General features: G+C 38.6%; 1 protein-coding gene across 5 annotated transcripts in view; it reads right to left on the reverse strand.

The window, feature by feature from the left end:
• WDFY3 (WD repeat and FYVE domain containing 3) overlaps window positions 1-23,520 on the reverse strand; it is a 173,097-nt gene that overhangs the window by 39,087 nt on the left and 110,490 nt on the right. For 4 of the 5 annotated variants that reach the window (XM_065634847.1, XM_065634846.1, XM_065634843.1 and 1 more), the window contains 13 exons: window positions 21,134-21,294; window positions 19,971-20,082; window positions 19,394-19,584; window positions 17,808-17,960; window positions 15,522-15,595; window positions 15,258-15,419; window positions 14,120-14,214; window positions 12,489-12,609; window positions 10,566-10,783; window positions 7,690-7,925; window positions 6,273-6,407; window positions 4,116-4,295; window positions 1,900-2,133 (listed from right to left, as the gene is read on the reverse strand). In XM_065634847.1, the coding sequence (XP_065490919.1) occupies window positions 1,900-2,133; window positions 4,116-4,295; window positions 6,273-6,407; window positions 7,690-7,925; window positions 10,566-10,783; window positions 12,489-12,609; window positions 14,120-14,214; window positions 15,258-15,419; window positions 15,522-15,595; window positions 17,808-17,960; window positions 19,394-19,584; window positions 19,971-20,082; window positions 21,134-21,294 (2,072 nt within the window). The remainder of the gene's footprint in view (window positions 1-1,899; window positions 2,134-4,115; window positions 4,296-6,272; window positions 6,408-7,689; window positions 7,926-10,565; window positions 10,784-12,488; window positions 12,610-14,119; window positions 14,215-15,257; window positions 15,420-15,521; window positions 15,596-17,807; window positions 17,961-19,393; window positions 19,585-19,970; window positions 20,083-21,133; window positions 21,295-23,520) is intronic. The other variant, XM_065634845.1, reaches the window with a different exon arrangement.

Consider the following 23,520-nt stretch of genomic DNA (forward strand, 5'->3'; position numbering starts at 1 on the left):
GTTTTCTAGCTGAATTTCTCTTTTTTCAGCTCTCACAAACAATATTTTTTCCTCTTAACATTCTGCCTCCAGCAAAAAGCCTTGGCTTTATCTAAAAATTTAAGAGAATGCATGTTGAGTACACATCTCTACGCAGTCTTACGGAGATGACATTACCCCTATTTAAATCCAGTAAACTCATCTTCTGCCATAATAGGAACTGGAAAATAACACGTTCCAAAAAGGTGCACAAATCTCTAACTAAACATATGGTTAACCTGTGATGATCTCAGTCCACACAGTCACCTCCTTCAGTTAAAAAAAAAAAAAAAAAAAAAAAAGAGTAAACGGGACAGGTCGAACACTGAAATTGATCATCGCTTCTATATGGGGTTCTGCATATATACCAGCAGCCCTGGTATAGTCGTATAATAGATGGATGTGCTAAACCTTTCTAATTTCCTTTGTGCTTAGAAGGACTTTATCACCTTATGTTGTTCAATGGATATGAAGTCATACCTAACTGATCTACTTAAACAGTCCTAGAAACCAACATAATGTGAAATGAACCTGTCTTCCCCTGCAGCAGTTTAGCAGTGCGTACATACCCAGTCCTCTGATTACACTAAGGGGCCAGTAATTAGCATTGATGAGTGATTACAGATTAAAACAGCAGTAAAGCAACTGCAACCAACTGAACATGGCCTCAAATATGCTTCCCAGTGTTTGCATATAAAAGCATCTCTTGACAATTCATTTTTTACTTTGTGACTGCAGAGAGGCCCAACTGCCCCAGGAAATTTGTTAGGAAGTACACAAGCATGGTCCAAAATTCCTGCAGCTATTGAAGAAATGGAAGACTCTGCAACATGTAGATGAGGTAAGAAAGAGGTAGGTCAAGGGACAATGTGAATTGATGTGAACCGAACATTTCAAAATACATTGTGTGAAGAAAGTGTAGGCAGTTAAACAGCAGCTGAACTCCTCATCTGCTGCCTCACAGTTAACAGAAGGATGCTTTCTTTGTTACAAAATTAAAGATAATTTACAGGAAGATAACATAGTTATTTTGTGATTTTTTTTATAGCAAAGGCAACATATGTCCTGCCACTTCTTTTAATCTGATGTAAATAAACCAGAAGCCGTAATATTTCTGAAGGGATTTGCAGGGATTTTATGTTTTCAACAAAACCAATACAGCTGTCATGGCCTGAAATATTGTTATGAAATAAATCATACTCCACAAAAATAAAACTTCAAGAAAGTCACAACTTCTCCTGCTGCACTGTTGAACATTGAGTGTTGTGATCCACTACCTGTGTTTCCAGACAAAAGGAAGTATTAGCTAAGGTGACAAAACAAGATTATGGCTGCTCTAAAGCGAGCACTGAATAGAAATAAAACATTGACACAGTGTGCTTAGCACTTAACAGAGCCATTTGACTGGCCAAATGAAAGTTAAGGAGACCACAAACAAAACCAGTTGTAGGTCTGTGGTGTGGAGAGGAGAACAGAGCACAGCAAGAAAAAAGCCAGGTAACCAGCATGCAGTCCGTCAGCTCAGGCATCTGAGATGGTCACAGATATACACAAACGCTGGGGGGATGAGAGAGGAGAAGTCCAGAAAACATTCTCAAAGGAAGGCTGAGATAAACCCTCTGCATGTACTTTCTTAGGTTTTCTGAGCTGTTAAAGAAAGGTGAGCAAACTACTATTTATGAGACACGAGTGTTGCTCTTTTTTTGTTTCTTATTTCACAACCATTTCCAGGATTCTACTGAATTCCCAGGCCATCACTCCTCCAACTTCAAAATGTAAATAGAGGAAACCATTTCAGAGTAACAATGTGTCACGATAAAGTTCAAATAAAATAATTTTTTTTTTAAAAAACCCAAAACCAAAAGCCTAAAGAAACTTTACCTCTAGCAGGAGATCTACCAATGGAGTCTGTTTGCTGGCTGGTGTGAGACACAAGTTATCAATTATCATCACACGCATGAAGTCAAACACAAACTTCTTGGCAGGATGGTTGGTTAGGTATGTCTTGGTGCCAACATTGCAGTATTCTGACTGGCTCCTGTTCATGCCAGAATCAGCTGCAAAGGCTTTAAACTCTTCAGCTGGGGACCCAACCTCATCGTCAAGATCAGTGACCTGTGAAAAACAGCATGTTAAAACTCCAGAGGTCAGCAAATTAACAGAAGTCTTTTCACTACTCTATTACTTACTTGTCTTTATAAAGCTTCATATTTTGCTTCTTAAGAAGCCTTTATGTAAGATTATTATGTTCAAGACCAATTCCCTAATATACAACAGGAGAAACATCCAAATTCTAGTTTTGGATTCCCAAAGCAAAAATTAATCTGTGAACACTGGCATGAGCTAGAGATCTCATTTCATATTCATTTAGATAGAAGAACTGCTTAGGCAATTTCTAGATACTTTGCAAAAATAAATTCTCTCATTGCAAAAAAAGAAAACTTTCAAAAACATTATCAACTAAGGCACTTTAAGTGAAATCAAGACAGAAGACAACTAAAAAAAAAACTTATGTGACAGAAAACAAAAAAGGAACTGAACCTTTTCTTTGTTTAATATGATACCTTATAGGTAAGCCACTTTCCCAAAATCTCTAAAAAAAAAAAAAAAAAAAAAAAAAAAGATGGCTATAGCTTTCCTGTTTCTGACAAACAAGAACCTTTGAGGGGCTTGCTCTTAAGGACTGCAACAAAGCCACAAGCAGTAATGAAAATTGCCAAATCCAAAAGACTACAAGAGTGACTGTTTTTATATAATGTCCTCATCCAAATGCAAGAGGAGCCAATACGACCAGCCTCACCAGGCTTATCACGTCACCAAATTACATTTGAAATAACCAAACATTTTTAACATTTGGTCTGCTGCTTCAGTAGAAGAGGTTTCCCAAGGAATGAAGAGAAACCCAAACATGTAGTCCTTCTGGTTTTAATCGCAATTTCAGAAAGGCTGATAGGTCAGTTAAGAATTTTCTCTCAAGGATGAATTTGGGCTATAGCGTTTTTATTTCACAAGGGATTGATTAGTCCACCACACTTGGGCAGAGGGAAATGCTGAAGGAGCAAAGAGATCTGGAGTGCAGAGAGCCCTTAAGTTAAGGCAGCTACACAAACTTCCAAGGGACCTGGTAGTTAAAGTAAAACCTGCTCAGAGACACAAGGCTCCTCTAAAAGCTCTATAGAGGTGAATGCCAAATCAGCATTATCAGTTTATAAGGGGCACACTTCTGTTCTTTTTTTTTTGAGAGTGCTCCTAGCATCTACTTCAAGTACAAGTTAAACTTAAAAGCAAAATAAATGACCTTCATGAGAGATTCATCAGCACGCACCTTCAAAAAAATCCATCTATTTTTACTGATGACAAAAAGATAGCATGCCACCAGTAAGTATTTCCTGAAGTATTTTATCACACCCTGTCTAGTTCTATCATTTGCCAACCTGTAGCCTAATTATCCTTCCATGCTCTTAGTAAAATTACTTTTAGATGTTGGTTAACAATAACTGTTTGTTTCCCTTCCATTCATATTCTAGAAACTGTATAATTTGTAAATGGCACTTAGCTCCAAGAATACTTAGGCAACTAATGTCCTGCAATAGGTCTGGTTAAGGCAGCAATGCAAGCAAAACTGAAGTCAGCCTCTCCTTGCTTGAACTCAGTAGTTCAAGGTAATACAAGAACCCTGTTTTGTGGTTAAGCCACAAAAGAAGAAATGGGGAAGTGGGAGGAAAAAGAAGTTTTAGATTTTATCACATCCTCCAGAGCAGAGAGCTGAAAGCACCAGCTGACTCAGTCTCTGTTGCTTTTGTAAATCTGAGCTAATGTTGTTCATATGAGTGAAAAAGCTGGTCCAGCAGCAAACAAATAAAGAGCATACATTCCCCCTAAAATGAAGTTTCGGATGTCATTGCATAGCAACTGCCCTTCAGTTGAACATACACTTCCCTCAGTTCCAAAACCCAAGCACAAAACATCCAGCCCAGCCTTTAGAACTATTATTTCTGCATGGTAAGTAGAGCTGTATCTTTGTATGACTATTAATTAAATCCTCACAAATAATATTCAGGGGAAAAACAAAACAGCTAACTGGTTGGATTTCCTACCATCTCAGAGTAAGGTCGGATGTTGAAAGGAAACACTGTCGCTGCCAACGCACACAGGAACTCTGGACTCATCCAGAAGGAAACGAGGTCCGGCACGTTGTGATACAAATACCGAAAGAACTGCATCAAAGTGACGGGATATTCTCGAAGCCAAGAGCCTTCTTCCTCCGACTGCCAAGGCTGGGTTGAAAAACAAACCGCACATTAGCACAGATGGCACTAATCGAAGAATGCTCATTTCAGAAAGGGGCTGCAGGAAGAGGAGCTGCAGGGTCAAATCTGCCAACAGACACACTGTCAAACATGCAAGGAAATGTGTGATCGCGACACGTGATCAAAGATTGCGCCAAATGGGATCCACCATGTGGATAAGCACTTGCTCAAGCAGAGCAGAAATGAGCAACTGAACATGTGGCCAATCACATGACCAAGTGTCAAAAAAAAGTCCAGAACATGTCAAATGTATGTTGGAGCACTTGTCAGAACACGTGACCAAACACATGTCAAGAATACATGACTGAAGACATGTTGTCCAAACATGACCTAATACCTGATCAAACGAGTAACAGAAAATGTGTTCAAGCAAGTCACCAATGTGTGACAAACCTGGCCCAATGTGACAGAACACATCTCAACATGTGACCAAACACACGGCTAATCTTTTCTCTGGAATGTCTGACTAATGAACAAGCCACCAATCTCTAACAAACACATAAACCACATGTCCAAACCATGTGCCTGCAAAAGGTAACGACAGAACATGTGGTAACAGAACACGTCCAGGCCATCACAAACATGTGACTGCCACAACAGCATGTCACAATATTGTAAATGCATGAGAAATCTGTGGCTGAACATGACAAATATGACAACAGAACATGTAATGATAAAACAGGCTGATACAAATTGCAACCACATGATTAAACGTAGACAGACATGACTGAACACTAATGAACCCACAGCAATAACACACGGCAGCCTAAAGCAACAGTAACCTGTGCCCAGGCATGTCACAAACAGGAGACCAACCATGTTTACAACACATGACTGGCCATAAGATAAAACTTGTGTTCTCAGGAACATGGTTTAGAGATGGACTTGGTAGCAGTGTCAGGTCAACGGTTGGACTTTATGATCTTAAAGGTCTTTTTCAACCAAAATAATTCTATGATTCCTAACATGCGACAATTCAAAACACGTTGGTTATGACTGACTCATGTTAAACCAAAACATGATAGCACATCTGAACACACACTTGCTGGCACAGCACAAGGCAGCAAGGCAAGAGACAGCATGTGCCTTTGGGCATGTTACAAACATGTCCCAACAGGTGAGGACCAAACACAGCACATGTCACCAGCAAGAGACAGAACACATGACAACAGGAACATGTACCACAGCAGGTTACAAACACGTGACCAGTACTCAGGTCCAGAAGACACCCCTGAACATGTTAACATGGAGGAAACATGCAACCCGTGCTTCTCAGAGCCTATTGCAAACACACGACAACCAAACAGGCAACAACTGAACAGGTGCTGCTTTTCAAACATTTCATGAGATCATTTTCAGCAGTTAATGCACTCTGTCTTCAAGGGAATAAAAATCTTCCCACTGAAAAAACAACTTTCACTGCTCCTGACATTAGATTCAAAGATGACAAGATGACACATTTTTTCTGGCAGTAAATTCATTTCCTCCAGCATGTGCCTATTAATAGCCAGGGGACTTCTCTGCATGTGAAAGGTTCATGCACGAAATCTACAACTCGCATAGCTCTGAACAGATGGGATATAGAGTCTCAAACATTACTTCACGATGTTAATCAGGAAAGAAATTCAATTATTTCTGCCAAGGGCATTTTATCCTTCTGCTTTCTTGTTTTGTTTTAACTGCAGCAAAACATGAAGCCCAGCTTTTCTGTGAAAAAGCAGTGTTAATTTTGTGGCTGCTAATATTTCTACAGATACTGAATAATAAATTAAGATACAATAACCCAGTGACAATGATGGTTTTTACCCAAGTAGCGTGAGCCTAACTCACAGCTGGGTTTGTCATGACACTAACAAAGCTCAACTTTTCTAATCTGGCTTTTAACCACATAGCAAACTTGAACAATTCTGTACGTTCAAATATGAACAAAATTTTGATGCTTACGGAATTCAGCATGCTCCTCAGCATTCCCAATAACAAGAAGGCAGCTTCTGTGCAAACACTGTGTATTGAAGAGGTAACAGTGCCACAGGAGGCAGGAACTCCAAATATGAATGTCCAAATAGAGTCTAAATCAAACTAAGAGGGGAAAGACAAGAAATAAGACATGAAATAATCCCCTTCTCTGTGCAATGTGATATTGCTTATTATTATACCTATGATACAGAATCTAAAAAATTAATTTTTTTACATCCTTCAAATTTTATCCCCCAAAACTTCATATGAAGGTCATATGTCATGAGGCACAGAGGAAAATTAATTCTAACCACAAGCTAACATAACTGCAACTCTCATCTTCTCAAGGTATTTAACTATTTTGAAGCAAGAGGAGACCCATTAGCACAAGTGCTGCACAATCACCTCAGTTCATTCATACCTAGCAACAAAACCCATATGGTGTCCCACAGAAAAAAACCAAAATGAACAAAACAAACAAACCAAGTTGTATTTTCCAACAAGTCAAAAAAATTAAATCAATTAAAAAATAAAAAAGTCAAAGTGCCCACCTCTATCACTGAGTCCTACTGCTAAATATTTGAAGCAGCTGAATTTAATTTCAGCCTAACAGTGCCACACTTCAGTGGTGTAAGCAGGTGGTAAGCTTCATGCTTCTACTTCAATGTAGCACAGAGCTGAATGTGCTGTCAAGTATTCCTCTTGAGAAAACAGGCAGGCAGAATACCTTCCCATCTGAAATTTTTACTTTCCAGTTCCCACTGATAAATAAATGCTAGCACTGCACCCATTTCAAACTGGCACTTTGTCAACCTGGAGTGTGGCTTTTCTCCATAATGCACTATTCTAAGGTTTCCTAGGATTCTGTTGTAGACCATACAATATCTAATAATTTACATCTAATTAAAACAAGTCCAAAATCAACCTGCTGCAAATGAGAACAACTGAGATTCCTCCCTACAAAACCACAGAGGCTTTCTGAAATAAAAGCTGCCTTGTTTAATCTGTAACCTTGTGAACAGTCTTTAACACGGGAACTCCTCACTCTTTAAAAAAAGAAAAAATAAATTAAAAAAAAAGAAACAAAAGAAAGCAAGACCCATTCAATGCCCGCACCATACCAACTTGAACCAGGAATCTGCTTCTTGGTGGACTTGACTACGTGATCTCGAGAGGTCCCTTCCAACCCTAACCTTTCTGTGATTCTCATTTGACCCCAAAACAGACCAGAAAGCCACCTCTGATGACTATGACATAACAGGCTGGCTTCCACTTCACAGCACCTTGCTCTCCCACCCCAAATTGCTCTGCGCTAACACCACATCATAACTGCGAGTCAGCTGGTTAATCCATTTTCTTTCATGACAGACAGAATGATATTTACATTTTACTACATAATCCCTACCTGGCAACCCTGCTTACATCGGCTGCTGACGACAGGCGCACTGACCTGCAGGTTTTCGGGCAGTTCAGTGACCGGCTGCTGCAGGAAAAGGGCCATGAGGAGGAAATAGAGCGCGGGGACGTTGGTGTGCTTCGGGAGAAGGGACTGCAGGACAGGGAAGCCAGGGAAGTGACAAGCATCCCGGTTAATCTCCCGGACTGTCGATCTGCCACCAGCACTCCTGCCGACATTGAACCCTAAGATAAGAAGAAATACAAAAAGCCAACAATAGTAATAGGGAAACACCCGCAAAGCTCACTCTTACTCAAGCAGTAAAACTTGAGAGGGTACCTCCTCAGAAACTAATGCTGTAAATATGAATATGCACATATAGGCTATCACACACATATTACACAATTCTGCTCCAGATGTGTAATTTTTTTTTAATCAATAAAAAAAGGAAAAGGTTGTCTTCCTGTACAACATAGATGACACTGCTCCATACAGGCTGCCTAATGCTACTCCACACAGCGATGCATTTTCTGACTGTGACCACATTTTCAGACTTTCAAAACATCCGAACTTTTGAAAACAAAAAAATTTTCCTGGCTGAGGCAAGTCTCACCTTAATCTCAAATACAGATTTATATTACCAATCAGCAATCCTATGGCCAATTTAAGATGACAGGCTGCTAACTGGTTTCCAAAGATGTCTCACAGGTATCTTGTTTCAGCTGTTTTGTTACTGATTAATCAGCTGGTATGAAGCATTAAATGCTCTTATTTTAAGTGCTGCCAGAGGCACAAAGCTCACCTTTTGTGACCCTGCTTCTACCTAGGTATTTCATTTTCCTATTTAAAAACAAAACCAAAACAAAACAACAAAAAAAACCTCACTGGGACTGCGGGAGCGTTTATTTTGAATTGAGGAAGGAGTTCAGCCTCTGCATCAGCACAGTGAGCAATTCTTCTGACACTGTCAGAGATGGGGCTGTTTCTCTGAGGCTCTAATACAGATTTTCTTTCTACCAGAAACTGACTTTTTTTTAAACACAAAGTATCTACCAGGATTCGGACTAATGAATTCTTCACTACAAAGTTGAAGGGATTCCATCAGCAGTCTTGAACAAAAATAGCTGGTATCTGGTTTCCTGAGAAATCTTTGAGCCAATATGTCGTAATTTATTAAAAAATACAAGGTATAAAAGTAAGATAATCTCTAACTATCATTTGATGAGACACAAGTTTAAAAATATCTGTTTGGTCACAGTCTAGTTTGGATTCAATTACAGTGAGACTATAATAGGAAGATACAAAAACTCTACAGATGCTCTCCAAATATGATTTTAAATCAAAAACTCATTTAAGAATGATTGCAAGAAGATTTTTGCTACCAGACATTTAAAGCAGATACCGAATAAACACAGTCAATTCCCTAAATACCAATGTTTTTCAAATTTTAAGGCACACGCATGGACAAAATTTATATCTTAAATAAAATACATGACCTTAATCAGAATTAGCTAATGACACATGCTACAGTATGTTAGCATTTAATGTTTGCACATGTAATATGATTTCAGAAAACCTGTTTTCCTTAACCTTCCTAATTCATTAATAATGCAAAGAACCATCCTGTGTTCCCAGTTGAATATCCTTAGGGATATATTATGGGAAACCACTGTAAATAGACAGATTTCCCAGACAGTTTTATTTATGCAAAACATAACAAGACAGCATAAGATACTTTGATAGATTTCAAAGAGACAAAGCAGAAAAAAAAAAATAATCAGACTTTATATTTTCATTTCAGGATAAGCCCTCTTCCTGAAGTAAGATCACTTCAGCAACACTTCACAATTACTTCCTTATAATAAACCAATAAGGAAATTCTTTAGCACAGAAGCAGATCACATATTGCTGCAACACAGAGGGGTGGCTCCTTGTGCAGTCATTGTAGGAACAATTAAGTTGAAAACACTATTAATACCGCTGCCCTGAGCTAAAGCCTACTCAAGCTCATGAAAGATCTCCACGGACAGTCACCTCAAAAGCAGTATCTTAATTTGACTAAAAACATCAGGCCCATGGGCAATTGTCACTACCCCTGTCTACACAGAACTGACATCCATTATTTCAGACACTTGGAGATGCAATTCAGACAGGTTAGTGATGCTCAAAACAGGTCTCGTAGCACTGAAGTCTTATACACTGAATTTTAGATCATGCGGGGTAATGGAAAGTCTGATAACCTGGATAAATGAGACTTTAAAAACCCACAAAGGACGTCTTCAATGAGAGAGTGTGCGTGGAAAAGAATACAGGAAAAGGAGAGTAAGAGAAAGGCTGAGATGATATCATAAACACAGAAATTCCCAAGGTAGCAAAAAATCCAAACTGGTCAATCTGTTTGGCACAGAACTCACTAGACAAAGCAGCTCAGGCATAACACCACGTATGTTCTAATAAAAGTAAACAAATGAGTAAATTTTACTGCATCTTTATTAGCTTAAGCACCTTATATACACAGCTGTGCTGCCTCTGCATCTAGCTCAGATGTGCCTGCCCACAGGACATACTTAACCTTAGCAGGATGGCAACGGAAAAACCTAATTATCGTTCAGCTACACCAGGCTTCATGCAGATGATGAGGTAAGACTGAACTATAACAAAACCTTTATCGCGTCAACTGAAGGGCAGTTTTGTGAAAACGCTCTCTTTTGCTTAGGAAATTAATTTTTAGTTGTAAGAAAAACGAAGTATAAAGGCATCTGATTGCAGCCCAGAAAACAGTAACAGAAAGGAGGCGTGTGCCGGTGTTCACACAATAACTGTGACCCATACGCACACGTGCTCTCGCGCGACCCTTCCGTCGTGAGGTTGCAGACATGCTGTACCTAGCACAGTGCCGATCTTGTTGGTCAAGACGGAATCCGTCTGATCGAGCCAGCCGCCGCCACAGAGACCCTCCTTGAATTTGATAAGGATGGACTGATTACTCAACAGGACCACCAGAATCCGCATGGCTGCCGTGACCGTGGTGGAATGCAGATGTTCTTCCATAAACATCATAATCCAATCAAAACCCAGTGTCTTGACCAGCTCTTCACAAGCCCTAATTAAAGGGAAAAAAAATTAAAAAGTTGTGACATTTTATACCATTTAGTTTCCCTCCATTATAGATAAAAATCAGTGTCCTCCACTACAGGGCAAACTTCAAGATAGGAGAAAGTCCACATCTATCAAAGAGTTAACTCAATTCTTTGGTAAGTCTACTACACAACAAGAACTGTTGTTCCCCAAATCTTGTTAAATGGAACACATACAGTCTATTTGTTTAGCAGAAAGGGAAGACTAAATACAGCTACTGAGACTAATTCCATTGTACAAGATTTCTCCAACTGCTGCTTTTGATAACAAAAGTGGAATGCTAAACTGGAAACATTTGTCTACAAATTATAATTTCCAGATACTTTTTTTGAGCCATACATAGAGAGTTTTAAGAAGTCCTTTTAATAAACTGATACTAAAAAATGAAGGTTTTGTTTGTTTGTGGGGTTTTTTTTGGTCTGTTTGTGGTTGTGTGGGTTTTTTTGTTGTTTTGTTTGTTTGTTTTTTAATTAAGGGAAGAGTTCTTAATTCCCTTAATATGCTTCCCATATTTGAAAGAATATGGTCTCTTTTTTTTTCCTTTCTTCTTTTTTTTTTTTTCTTTTTTTATTAAAGCAGTATTGCTGAAAAGCTCAAATACGTCTGGGTTGTATGTCAACCAACACTCAGTCAATCACTACATTATCTACATGCACCATACATCCACAAAATGCCTCCAAGAGACTCAATACAGCCTATCAGGCAGCTGCTTGAAAGTTATATTTTGTCAAGGTTTGACATGGTTTCAACGTCTCTTCTCCAATTCACCATGTGAATCTAATGCCTCATAAAACTATAATATCATGTTCGCTCACATGTAGTTTTAAGGACTTAAGGGGCATTCCAGTATCAATGATCCTAATGATACCTCATACTGAAGTCATTTGATCTTAACCAAACCAGAAAATGACCATCTCACTTCTCTAAAAACACAAGTCGTCTTTTTTGACAGATTTTTTTCTATAGCCACACATGAAGTGATGAGAAAACAGCACAAAGTACCATGCAAGGAGAGTGGGGGTTAAATACCTGGGTCTCCAGATAACAAAACTTAAAAAACCAACCAAACAAAAAACCCACCAAAAAACACAACACACACGCAAAACCAACAAAAAACCCAAAACACACACACAAAAAACCCCAAACCAACAACAATCCAGACATCCATACTTGCTCCCACTGCATCCTACTCACTTGTGATCCTCTGTCCCTCAAAGTTTTAAAATTAACAATTTTACAGAGGCTATTTTTCTACCACGAAGTAACAATAAGAAGCAATCTCCCCCCAAATCTACTATGTATTTTCTTCTCCTGCTGATATTTACTTCTGTTGTTCTTAACTTGAACCATAAGTTTCCACTAATGCTGTCAACCATGGGGTTTTTTTTAAAGATGCAAATCAAAAACCTGTTAATGCAATAGCTGCTATGTATTAGTTACACCAGCATCTGCTTAGTACTATAATTCTTGCTACCACAGCTGACAGCATACAACTGAATAATCATGCATTCCATTTCTGCTAGCATACCCAAAGCTTACTCAGTGACATCTGCATAAATCATTCAATAGTTTCTATGAAACTATGCAATGCAACTAGTGAATTGAATGGAGGCTGTATAATTCTGAAAAAATAACATCCTTTCTCTACCTCAGGTTTTTTTTGTACTTACTGCAAATTAACAGTTGTCTTTTCCTTAGATGTATATAGAAGTTTCAGAAGGATATCTAAAAGCCTGTTCCGCAGTAGAATAAGATTAGCTGAAACAAGTCCTCCAAAATCATCCTCTGTTCCTAAATGCCAAGCACAAACACACAAAAAAGGCAGAATTAGGGTTTTGGAACTAGGATATTTTAAAAGCTATTCATAAACTCCACACCTAAGCAAACTCAACCTGATGCCACTTAGGTTAAGAGAAAGCTGTGCTAAAGTGCAGGCAGCCTGCCATGTGCTGCTGACCAAACAAAAAAAAACACACAATAGTTGGATAAACATTTTGCATTATGAAATCTGTGGGTGGAGGAAAAATCCCAAGGAAAAAACCCGTAATGCTTCCCAAATCCCTCCAGATCTACAAAAACAGAGAGAAAAATTAGTTTCCTTTTGTTTTGACAGATCCTCAAACTCATCATCAGTTGAAAAATACACTTACTGCTAAATGAGCCAATACACATAGGTCAGGACTAACTTTACAGTTATTTTGTGAATCCCTCTTATTTTACCTTATGCTGTCAAAGGACAACCAGGTTTTTATATTATTTTCAAAAAAAAAGACAATTGCAACTTGAGGCAATATGTGCAAAGATGAAGACAGATAAATGGACACTATCTGGGCCATGGTTTTGTGCACAAGTCACAGACAAGAACACAAAGCATTTTCTATGGCAGAATTTCTCCCCAGGGTTCTTCAGTCCCCCAGGGAGGCAAAAAGCAGCTCAGGCTGTGGCTAGCCTGGGAAAAAAAAACCACAGCCAGTCCATAGTGCGAACACCAACCTGGCTCTCTCTCCAACACCCTCTCCTTTTTCACTAAAAAGTTTGAATTTAGTAATCTTTAGACTGCAAGAAATGAAAGTATTCAGAAGGAACAGGAGAGGTGCAGAGGGATAAAGATGAACCTGTAGACTGCCCAGACCTTGCTCTTCAGGAAATCAGACTAGTAAATCCAACCGTGAAGCAGAAATGCTTTTATCCCACTTGTCCCTGTGCACCAGTATAGTCCCAAGCGATGTAGAAACACAGCATCTTTGGGCACACCCTTCTATTTAGTTGGGTGACATCCACTGTGGGGCTAAAACATTTCTGTTCAGCGAAACTGACTGAAAACTGCATAAGGCTTTTTTCTTTAGGGAAAAGGGTAGAAATGGTCTTTAAAAAATTCAGTATAAGCATTCTCGAAGGATAGTAAAGAAACTTGGTTTTTTTCCTAAAAAAAACCCAAAAAATCAAAAAAACTAGACTTAGTTAATTTTTTCATTTCCTCCACATCTAGATGGCAGATGCACCTAGTAATCCATTTTTGTCTTTTCTCTCTCCCCAGAAAGAAGCAGAGATAGACAGCCAATTTGAAGGAATGAGTGGAAGAAACAGAACAAAGCCATGCAGTGTTAAATGAAGGAAAGTAAAACAACGGTACATGGGGTTTGCACTGATTTGCACACAACAGGGAAATCTTAAGTACCACAGCTAAATGGCAGCTAGTTACAATATTATTAATGACACTATTTCTACATTTAAAGTATTTAAGCACAAAGATATCACAAAGTATTTCTCTTCTACTGCTTCTAGGCCGTGCCATACTTACCACTGTCGAGCTTTTCTTCATTGTTTATTTCCATGACTACAAACTTTTCACAGACTGCAAATGTAGGTAAAGTGGAAGAGATGAACTGTCCAAACCTTGACATACACAGAGAAAACATCGTTCATTGATATGACAGATGCACTCTGATCTATCACCAACTCACCTTAAATATAAAATCATAAAACTAGTGAGAGGCAGATACCCAAAACCATGAACTTTCTCGCATCTTTCCTCTGGAATTAACCTGAAGTGATCTCTAGCTAGTACAACTTTTTCCCAAGTCATACAATATTTTTCATTTTTATTTCCAGGAAGAACAACAAGGAACACTCAGGTAGGCATTCTACCATCTGTTCCATAAGAATTTAAGAATAAAATCAACAGGTTTATTCTTGAATCATTTTTTGTCCTGCCTAACTAAAACAAAGACAGGTAAGATGTTCAGGTTGATGCTTCTGATATCTTTAATTGTACTCGAAGCGAGAAGCCAAAAATATGACCACTCGTATGCAAAGAACCCCCAAGCCCTGCAATATTTTATCCATGTCCTTATAACAAAATAGGAGATGAGAAAAACGAAGTTATGAAGGAACTGAACTCATTTAAAAGCATTTAAAGTACTCCTGTATGCATTAATTCCAATTATTAATGTACCTTTCAGCAGTCAGAATTAATAGTACTATATCTGACAGCCTTAAATATTTTTTCTACAGAGTGATGACCAAGAAAAAATCTTGAACTAAACCTTTCATGCAGGAGAGTAATCAAAGCTGCATTTAAACCAGAAGTACCATTATACTCCATCTCAAGTAATATTCAATGGTATTTAAGAAAAATGCTCAGTGGTTCACACGAACAAGGGAGCTGCAGTACGGCAGCTTCACTTTTCACCTGTGGAACGTTAAGTCAGTTTAATCATTCAGTCATACCTGTTCAGATACAAACTGAATTCCATATGTTAATCAAGGCATTAACAAAATTATTGCCTACAGCTAGCTAGTTCAGTAACTTCTCAGAGGAAAAAAAATTCAGTACATGACCACTTCATGTTACTTACTCCACAACAGTACTACCATGAAGTATTCTTAACCAAGATCACCATCACAATAAAAACACAATGATGAGAGGAGTGGGCTACCTGAGCAAGTCGTAGCTGCTGGGGAAGCCTTGAAGCAAAAAGCTCAGCACATTACTGATCGCAGCAATAGTAGGCTGGGACAGAGACATATCTCGAAGAGTCAAGAGCAGTCTTGGGATGAGCTGGAATTCCCTCATTAACTTCGCATTCTTTGCCGCTTCACTGGAAGAAGAAAAGAAAGGAGGTGGCAATTTAAAATCGGAGCATCCTTTGTGTGTTACCTAATCCTGTAAGTCTCATTACTGGGCTGGCATCAGCTTGTACCTGGACTCAGTGAGAAGTTCAATAAAGTGCTCGAATAACGACAGATGAAGCTCATAGGGTGCGTGAAGCCAGACCTGTAACACAAAATAAACAATGATAGGTTTTGTACACAAATCCACTTTAAGATTAAAAACTGACATTCAAGCTTAATATACCAGAAGTTATGAAAGGCTTGAAGAGATTAAACTGTTCGTCTACATGACTATTTACCTGGCCATTGCACTCAAAAGCTCACTGCAAGGTTCGCAGTTGTTTATTCTTCAGCCTCAGATAAATATTAAATATACTAGCAAAGACTACAAACACACACACTGGTACCCAACATATTCTCTGCAAGTGTAACATGCTGAAAAATTCAACAGTTCTAGACATAAAACGTTATACGTTATCTGGAATTTCTCCTTAAACGGTACAAGGACTCCAAAGCAGTTATTTTGGGTTTACAAGGTTGATGTGAAATGCCATGTTATTTGGCTTAAGTGAAGATTTCTCTTTGTGAAATTAACTTACTATCTTCTGCTAAGATTCAACTCAAGGTCTCCCCTGATTTTTTTGTTTTAATCTTTACCTAGCATTTCCCGTACACTGTTTTAAATTATTTAGATCCTCTACCAAAAAACCAACAAAAATCTCAAAACCAATTGTTCAATCAATAGATCCAATAAAATATATAAAAGCCAGAAAGCTCACAATTATAGCTGCAAAACTTAACACTGACTTGCTATTGAACAAAGCGTAATTAATGCTTGTGCTCTGGTGTATAAAACTGGCTTAAACAAAAAGCTTTCTAGCTTTTGCTTGTCTTCTACTCTTATAACCTAAAATGATCAGAACAAATCTTTTCATTTCCCTGTGTAGCGTAAGAGTAAGAACATCTAATTTATCCAATTTAAGTGAAATGTTTGGGTCACTGATTTCTGAATACAGACATAAAGAAGTAAATAAATAACCCCAAGCCAAAACCAGAGGTGTTTGGAAAGTTTCTTCTTAGTGACTCATCAACCTATGACTTGCATATTTTATTTTCTTGGGTTTTTTTTTACTCTCTTAGGTGTATTCATTCTCCAGTTGTTCTTGGTCTTCAGGGAAAAAGAAAAGACAGACCTGAACTAAAAACCATGAAATTGGATCTTTCATACAGTAGATGCTGTCTGAGTGACTATATACCATTTATGAAATTTCTCAGCAGATTCCTTTATGAGGGAAAGGGAAAAAACAAGAGGAAAAAAGTTTTCTTCAGCAGAATTCAGGCTTCACTGTAAAAGGAGCTGGGCTGTAATTCACGCCCTTCTCTCTGGTAAACATTCATCTACCTTAAGACCTCTACCACAAATATTGTCTCTTGCAGATGTTATAACTTCTATTAAGCCTGTGTAATTTTGTGAACACAAATAAGCATTATTGTAATTTAAAAGGTTTGATAAAGAATAACTAGTTATGTGATACTGAAGAATTTATGTTTAGACATGGCACACAGTTATTGCTAGTTTTAATATTACATATCAAATAAGAAACAGGTAACATTGGTAGGTGAGAAATTCCCTCTGTATTAGATCCTCACTAAGATTAAAAAAAAGAAACTCAGGCCCGCCCTTTTGATTTCCTCTTTTTTTGTGCCATGATTATAGTGTATTGTTAATATTAGCAAGGATTTTTTTTAGGTGTGTTAAAGACCTTTAAGCTTTCAAAAAAAATGTTAACAAGGCCAGTTGATTTTATTAAAATAAAGGCTATAGCAAGCAGCAGGAGTTTTTTCATAGACAAGACCCTTAAATAGTTTCCAGGAGTGCTCTGAAATACTAAAGGGACATCTATAAAAAGAAAATTGATAGCTTCATGAAGCCATTTGTACAAGATAGACTTGCACTATTAAGTCAGTATCTTGTAGCTGGATTATTGTTAGTGTTAGTATATTTATTTATTTATTTTAGTATATGCCAATAAGAATACTTTTACTCAGTCTGTGTCAGGTACAGATATTACCAAAGGAACAAACAGTAAACGACAAGTTCTATGCATTGTGTAATGCTGTTTATCAGCCTCTACTGCATTAGCATTTCCTTCAGAACCTCTCTGCTTTCTTTAGTTTAAGAAAAGAACAATTCAGTATTTCACAGGTTACCAATAATCTTGCTACTCAGCTGCTTTACCGTACTATATATAAAATAGTAAGTTCTTAGGATAACAGCCTAGTTTGCTGTTGTTCAATATTTAAGGTATGCTACCAGCACCTGACTTAATCACTATCCAGTATCATCATCACTTTTCTGAGCCGCTTTAACATACTTCAAAATCACAGAGTAGGTCCTGGAAGGCAGCAGAGTTCGGAATAATGGAGGTCTCGTGCCCACTATCGACAGTTCCCACCAAGGAAAAGGTCAGATGGAGAATGTGACTGTTCAGAAGGGATCGTTTCTTCTTTAGCAGCATTGCCAGCAACTTGAACAAATAAACAGAAAAGGAATTAGTAGCCTACAAACACACGGCAACATTGTCCCAACACAAAAGAAGCACGGATGAAATGTCTGTTTTCCTTTCTGACAGCTGACATCCTTGGTGAAAAAGCTTGGAAGTGGCATTATGGTTAATTAGAAAAAGGGCAAATGCAGGACACTGTCCAGTTTATAAAACCTCTGTTCTACACTGCAGACAGTATCTAGGCCCCAAGGATAAGGCGCACACACCCCCCTCTCAGCTGTCAGCTTAAGATAGCACATGATACATTCTTGGATAGTTTTGTTCCTGGACAGCAAGCGTGGACACGACAGACTTAAATACAGGACTTCTAGAGTACTGCGTGCACAAATAAGGGGCACATTCTGGCAGAGAAGTAGCCAGGACAACACAAATCCGAATAAGCCTTTCTTTTTTCTTGCTACTCTTTGTTGCCCTAGTCATGACCATACATGTCATCCTTTCAGTCCTCACTCCTCCAGCTTCGCACAAGCTGGCTTGAGGAAGAACAGATTGCCAGATGTGCTATTGCTATTTCTTCTGATGCAAACTTGTCAAACTCTCAACATACTGGCCTGTTCAGCTTCATCATCCTCTTTGGAACATTACTAAGGAAACACAGATTTCTGGGAGTCCCTCTTAAACCATGCTGTTTGGTGAGGTCAATACGAGTGGAATATAAGGTCATATGTGATTATTCCCCAATTGCTTATGGTGCAAGGAGGAAACTGTCTAGAGTCGTTTGGTCAAAGTAAGCCAAAGTCTGCAATAGGCTACATAGAATAATATGTTTCAATGTAACTATATTTGCCATCAGCACTAAAAGGTTTGCAAATATGTTGCTGAAACTTCGTCTTGAACTTTCCATTTCAGTAAAGCCATCTCCATGAGAAACATAAAATGCATTGATTATGTGAGGATCTTTTCAAGTCAGCCAACCAATCCTTCTGCATGACTGTGTTTTTCCTGCCCCAATGGAGAATTAAGAAGTCTCCAGCTTGAAAGCAAACAGCATCACTAACTACAAATTCTGTGCAGTCTCCTCAAAATGATAATTTTAGGAGTTTGCTTGTTCAGTTTTCTTTGTGTATCCCTATCCTGCTCTCTTGCTGGCAGATCATGGAGACACATGCTCTCAGGGGTGAGTTCACCATCACAGGAAAAGAATCACCTAAGTGCCTAGTTGTGCTCTTCCTTGCTATTAACGAAGGGTCGGCTTCAGCAAAACAGCCAAATGTACACAACTGCTTAGCAAAACTTTCCACCCTCTCCTTTACAAGCCATCCTAAATCACTCATCTATGCTAAACTTAGGAGCAGAAAGTCAGGTTACTACAACACAACAAGGAATTTCCAAAGCAACTGGTAGGACAGACAGTGAAATCCAGCTTGGTCTGTTTTAAGGCATTTCTTACATACCTGGTAACCTCTGATTCTTTCCATTTCTTTGCTGGCTAGGGGATTGCTCTTCACCACACAGACCAAAGCCTTCACAGCTGCATACAACCCTTCTACATCTGACGCCATGGCTACAAGTCCCAAAATAGCAGCAGCTCCACCAATGTACTGCAGTGTGGTGGCAACAGGCTTGGGGACAAATGTTCTTACTCCTGAGCATAGGCAGCAAAAATAAATTCAAATCAAATCAACTAATTCTTGTAGAAAATCACTGTGTTTACATGCAAATAATTCACTTCCTAGCATTGTTTGAATTAGAAAAAGAGTATCACTAGAAGAACTGTGACACCTCAAAAGAGGAGATGAAGGAAATATTGCACTAGGAAATAGTTTGACATAAGGTAATTAAGTATATTTTCATAATGACACTCATATAAACTGAAGCAATGTCCATAAAATATAAAAATGTTAATTACATTTAACAATGTACCATTAATACCACATTAATCAATTACATTATTTATATTCTACCCTTAAGTTCTTATTAACAAGTAACTAATCACGTTCAAACATAATAATTCTCAAATACTCAACTCACCCAAATATCCTATCAAAGCTGCACCAATGGAGCGCGCTGGTCCATTCAAATGTCCAGCTGAGTTATGTAGCAGCTTCACAGGGGTGGCATTTTCATGAGAAGAAATCGCCAGCTGAACAAAACAAGAAAAAATGCAGGGGCTAAAGGGAAGGGGTTTTTTTCCTTGTAACCCTGAACATAGCTTGTGTATTTTCCTCCTGTGATAAAGAGTGTGTAATATATAACATAGTAGAAGTATGCTAGTGTCATTAGGACATTCTCTAAGTAAAGACAAATCTCCGGTTTCCAAAGTTTAAGGAAGATTAATCTAACTTCAAAAATGATGCCACTGGATCACAGAATGGTTTGGGTTGAAAGGGACCTTTAAAGACCATCCAGCCCAACCCCTTTGCTGTGGGCAGTGACACCTTCCACTAACTCAGGTTGCTCAAAGCCCCATCCAACCTGGCCTCAAACACTTAGAGGGATGGGGCACCCACTTCATCTCAGCAACCTCTTCCAGTGTGTCACCACTCTCATCGTAAAAAGTTTCATCTTTATGTTCACTCTAAGTCTACCCTCTTTCAGTTTAAAACTGTTGCCTCTTGTCCTGTCACTACAGGCCCTGGTAAGGAGTCTCCCTCTTTCTTATAAGCCCCTTGTACGCTTTGAAAGGCCGCAATAAGGTCTCGCCAGAGCCCTCTCTTCTCCAGACTGAACAACCCCGGCTCTCAGCCTGTCCTCACAGATGGTCCTTTGTACCAATAATTCCTGAATTTTAACATATTTTGAAGAAAAATGTCAAAGGATATTCTGGTTTCCAAATCTGAATCACAGTCAGAGGACTAAGCTATCAGCTTTGTCCATCTGCAAATGAAGAAATAGTGTTCAACAATAAAATCTTAACTGCCTTTCAACAAGATTACACTTGCCATCCACATTAAAAAGCCAAAATACCTCCAAAAGGTTCTAAGATACCAAGATACCAGTAATGTCAAGAATGTGAGTAAAATCCAGGAGTATGATCTCCTTCTATTTTATTTTTAAACTAGGAAGTAATTAGGGGCAACTCTTCTGACAAGTACATTATTGTTCCTGGTTGCACTGTGCAAACTGCCTTGAAAGAAGTTAAAAGAAAGGAACAAACAAGTAGTACATATTAACCAACTAATTTCCCAACATACCTGTTTGGCAATGGCTTTACTATCCAACTTGTTGTAAACTTTCCTTATTTTTGCCACTGTAAATGAAGAAACGGAGAGTGCATAGAGACCAAAAGAGACCTTCTCTTCCGGTACCAAAGATACTGGAGATGGGTTGATTCCTTCGGACTTTGAATCTTTGCCTTAAAGACAAAATAAACGTTCATTTCAGTAATAGCATTGTTTTTATTTTCAGTTTTAAGAGTAAAATCTCAAGCAAATTATATTGCAGAATAGGTATAGAAGAAATATTTTACAAATAGCCAAGATGCGATATTGTCTTTGCATACTTGCTTGCTACATTCAAGAATAGCTCAATAGCATGCGAGTTGTGGAATAAATCTGCTATTTAAAATAAAAGGGCAATACATAGGAAACATTTCCTTTCAAGAAGGTCTACTATATTAACCCATAATGGCAACTGGTAGTCTGTGGCTTGGTCAAGCAAGACAAGATGTGGTGCTTCCTCATCTGAATTTTTGGAAGGTAACATTACTCCTATTCTCAATTTGTGTACAGCCAAAGCGCTGTTCACTTCCTTTCCCATCTGAAGAAAAGCAAATTAATCGAATAAGAGAGACGTATTTGGTCCATCTGCATCTTTGCCAGTGACAAAAGCCTTTTTACTATTGTTTGCTAGGAAACCTGCCTTAGAGAACAGTACAATAAATGCAAGACTGAATAAAAAGCAAAAGGCCCAGGCATTGAAGACAATATACAATCATATCTTTAATATTTTGTATCCACTGGTCCAAAAGCGGATGCTTCTCATGAGACACTGCAAACGCTACAACTGACAGGTATTGACAAAGCTCAGAGGAAGCGTGCAAAACTCAGCACCTGAAAACTTAAGGACATTCACTTCTGCATCATCATTCCAGGTCAAAAGGTACCTGCAACTCTAGCAAAATACATTAATGAAATTTAAAAAGCATGAAGGCTCCTCGCCTAACACCGAAACAAATGAGAAGCTAGATGGCTATATAATTTGTTGAATCAGGGTCAAGTCCCTGTCAAGTCTCACTTAAAAGAGAGTTTCAGAAATCTTAGTTTCTCCATAAATTAAATCCTCAATTGGATCCTCATCATTGGATGCTCTGAGAACATTCATCCATTTCGTTGAGCAGGCTAAGGAATTCCTTCTCCTGAACTAATAACTGCTCTCTGAGGGATCTTTCAAATGCTTAAAGAGCAACCCATTCTTCATTTTGTTTAAACACAGGACAAATTCTCAGAAGATGGCAATCTTGCCCAATGAAAACAGGGACAAAACTTAGGAAAGAAGCATTGCATAGGCAAGCAGCAGGTCAGATGCAATTTCCCTGCTAAGGACAACAGCAGAAGACTGCAAGGGCTCTTCCCTTCTTCAGGATTCCCACAAATAATCATCACACTGAGGAAAACCAAGCATTTTGGATAGAGAGGCCAAGATAAAAGGGTAAGGCACAGAGCTTCATATTGCACCCTCTATCAAACTCGTCAGGGTTTGGCACAGTGCATATGACACAAACAGAAACTTAGCCCCAAATAGAAAAATGCCCTTTGCTCTGGAGCAGACACCTCCTGAAATACAACAAACTGAGCAAAACTTGGGGAGGAGAAATACACTGCCACACTGAAAAAGTCAACATGTTAAGAAATGTAGAATTCTCCCAAGTTACTGTGGACTTCCTGGTGAACATGGCCTTTGCATTAAGGCAGGAAGATCTTTAATCCTTGGAAGCGAATGAACAAATTCACATTCATGGGATTTGCTTCAGCTAATTCAGTACTTAAAACTTGCACTGCACAAGTCAAAATGCCTTCCAGGAGGAATTATGATTGACTAGCAGATAACTAAAGCCAGAGCTGCTTGCCAGGTTTGTTGGCTGTCAAAAAAGCGAGTACGTGACACAGACTTGTACATGACAAAACTCAACCCCCTGAAGTTTTACACTCAAGATGCATAAGGCAAACTACCTTCTTTTTCATGATACTTCATTCTTTCGCAGCCTGAACATAATTTACATTTTGGGAGGATGATCTGTCACCACTCTAGGGGAAAGCTTTCATTAAGAAAAGTCTCTGTGCACTCCCTGTACATACTTTTGATTTCCTACCAGTCCTGTCACTCACTGTCTCCTTCCCTGGAGACGGTGACAGTTTCTCTCCAGAAGAGCTGGAGACCGTTATGGTCCTCATGCGGACAGACACTGCAAGGACAAGATGACATGATATGTTCTCCATTTTTATTTATGTTTCACTGAAAAGCCCTGGACAGACAGGTAAAGCAATGAGTATCTTCTGACGTAATCCTGATGTTAGTGAGGAGGTTCTCTAACTGCAGGGAAAGATAGGGAGCTCTACGGAACAGGAAAATCTCGCTAGTG

Source organism: Caloenas nicobarica, chromosome 4 (genome assembly GCF_036013445.1).
Source record: "Caloenas nicobarica isolate bCalNic1 chromosome 4, bCalNic1.hap1, whole genome shotgun sequence".
NCBI lineage: Eukaryota > Metazoa > Chordata > Aves > Columbiformes > Columbidae > Caloenas > Caloenas nicobarica.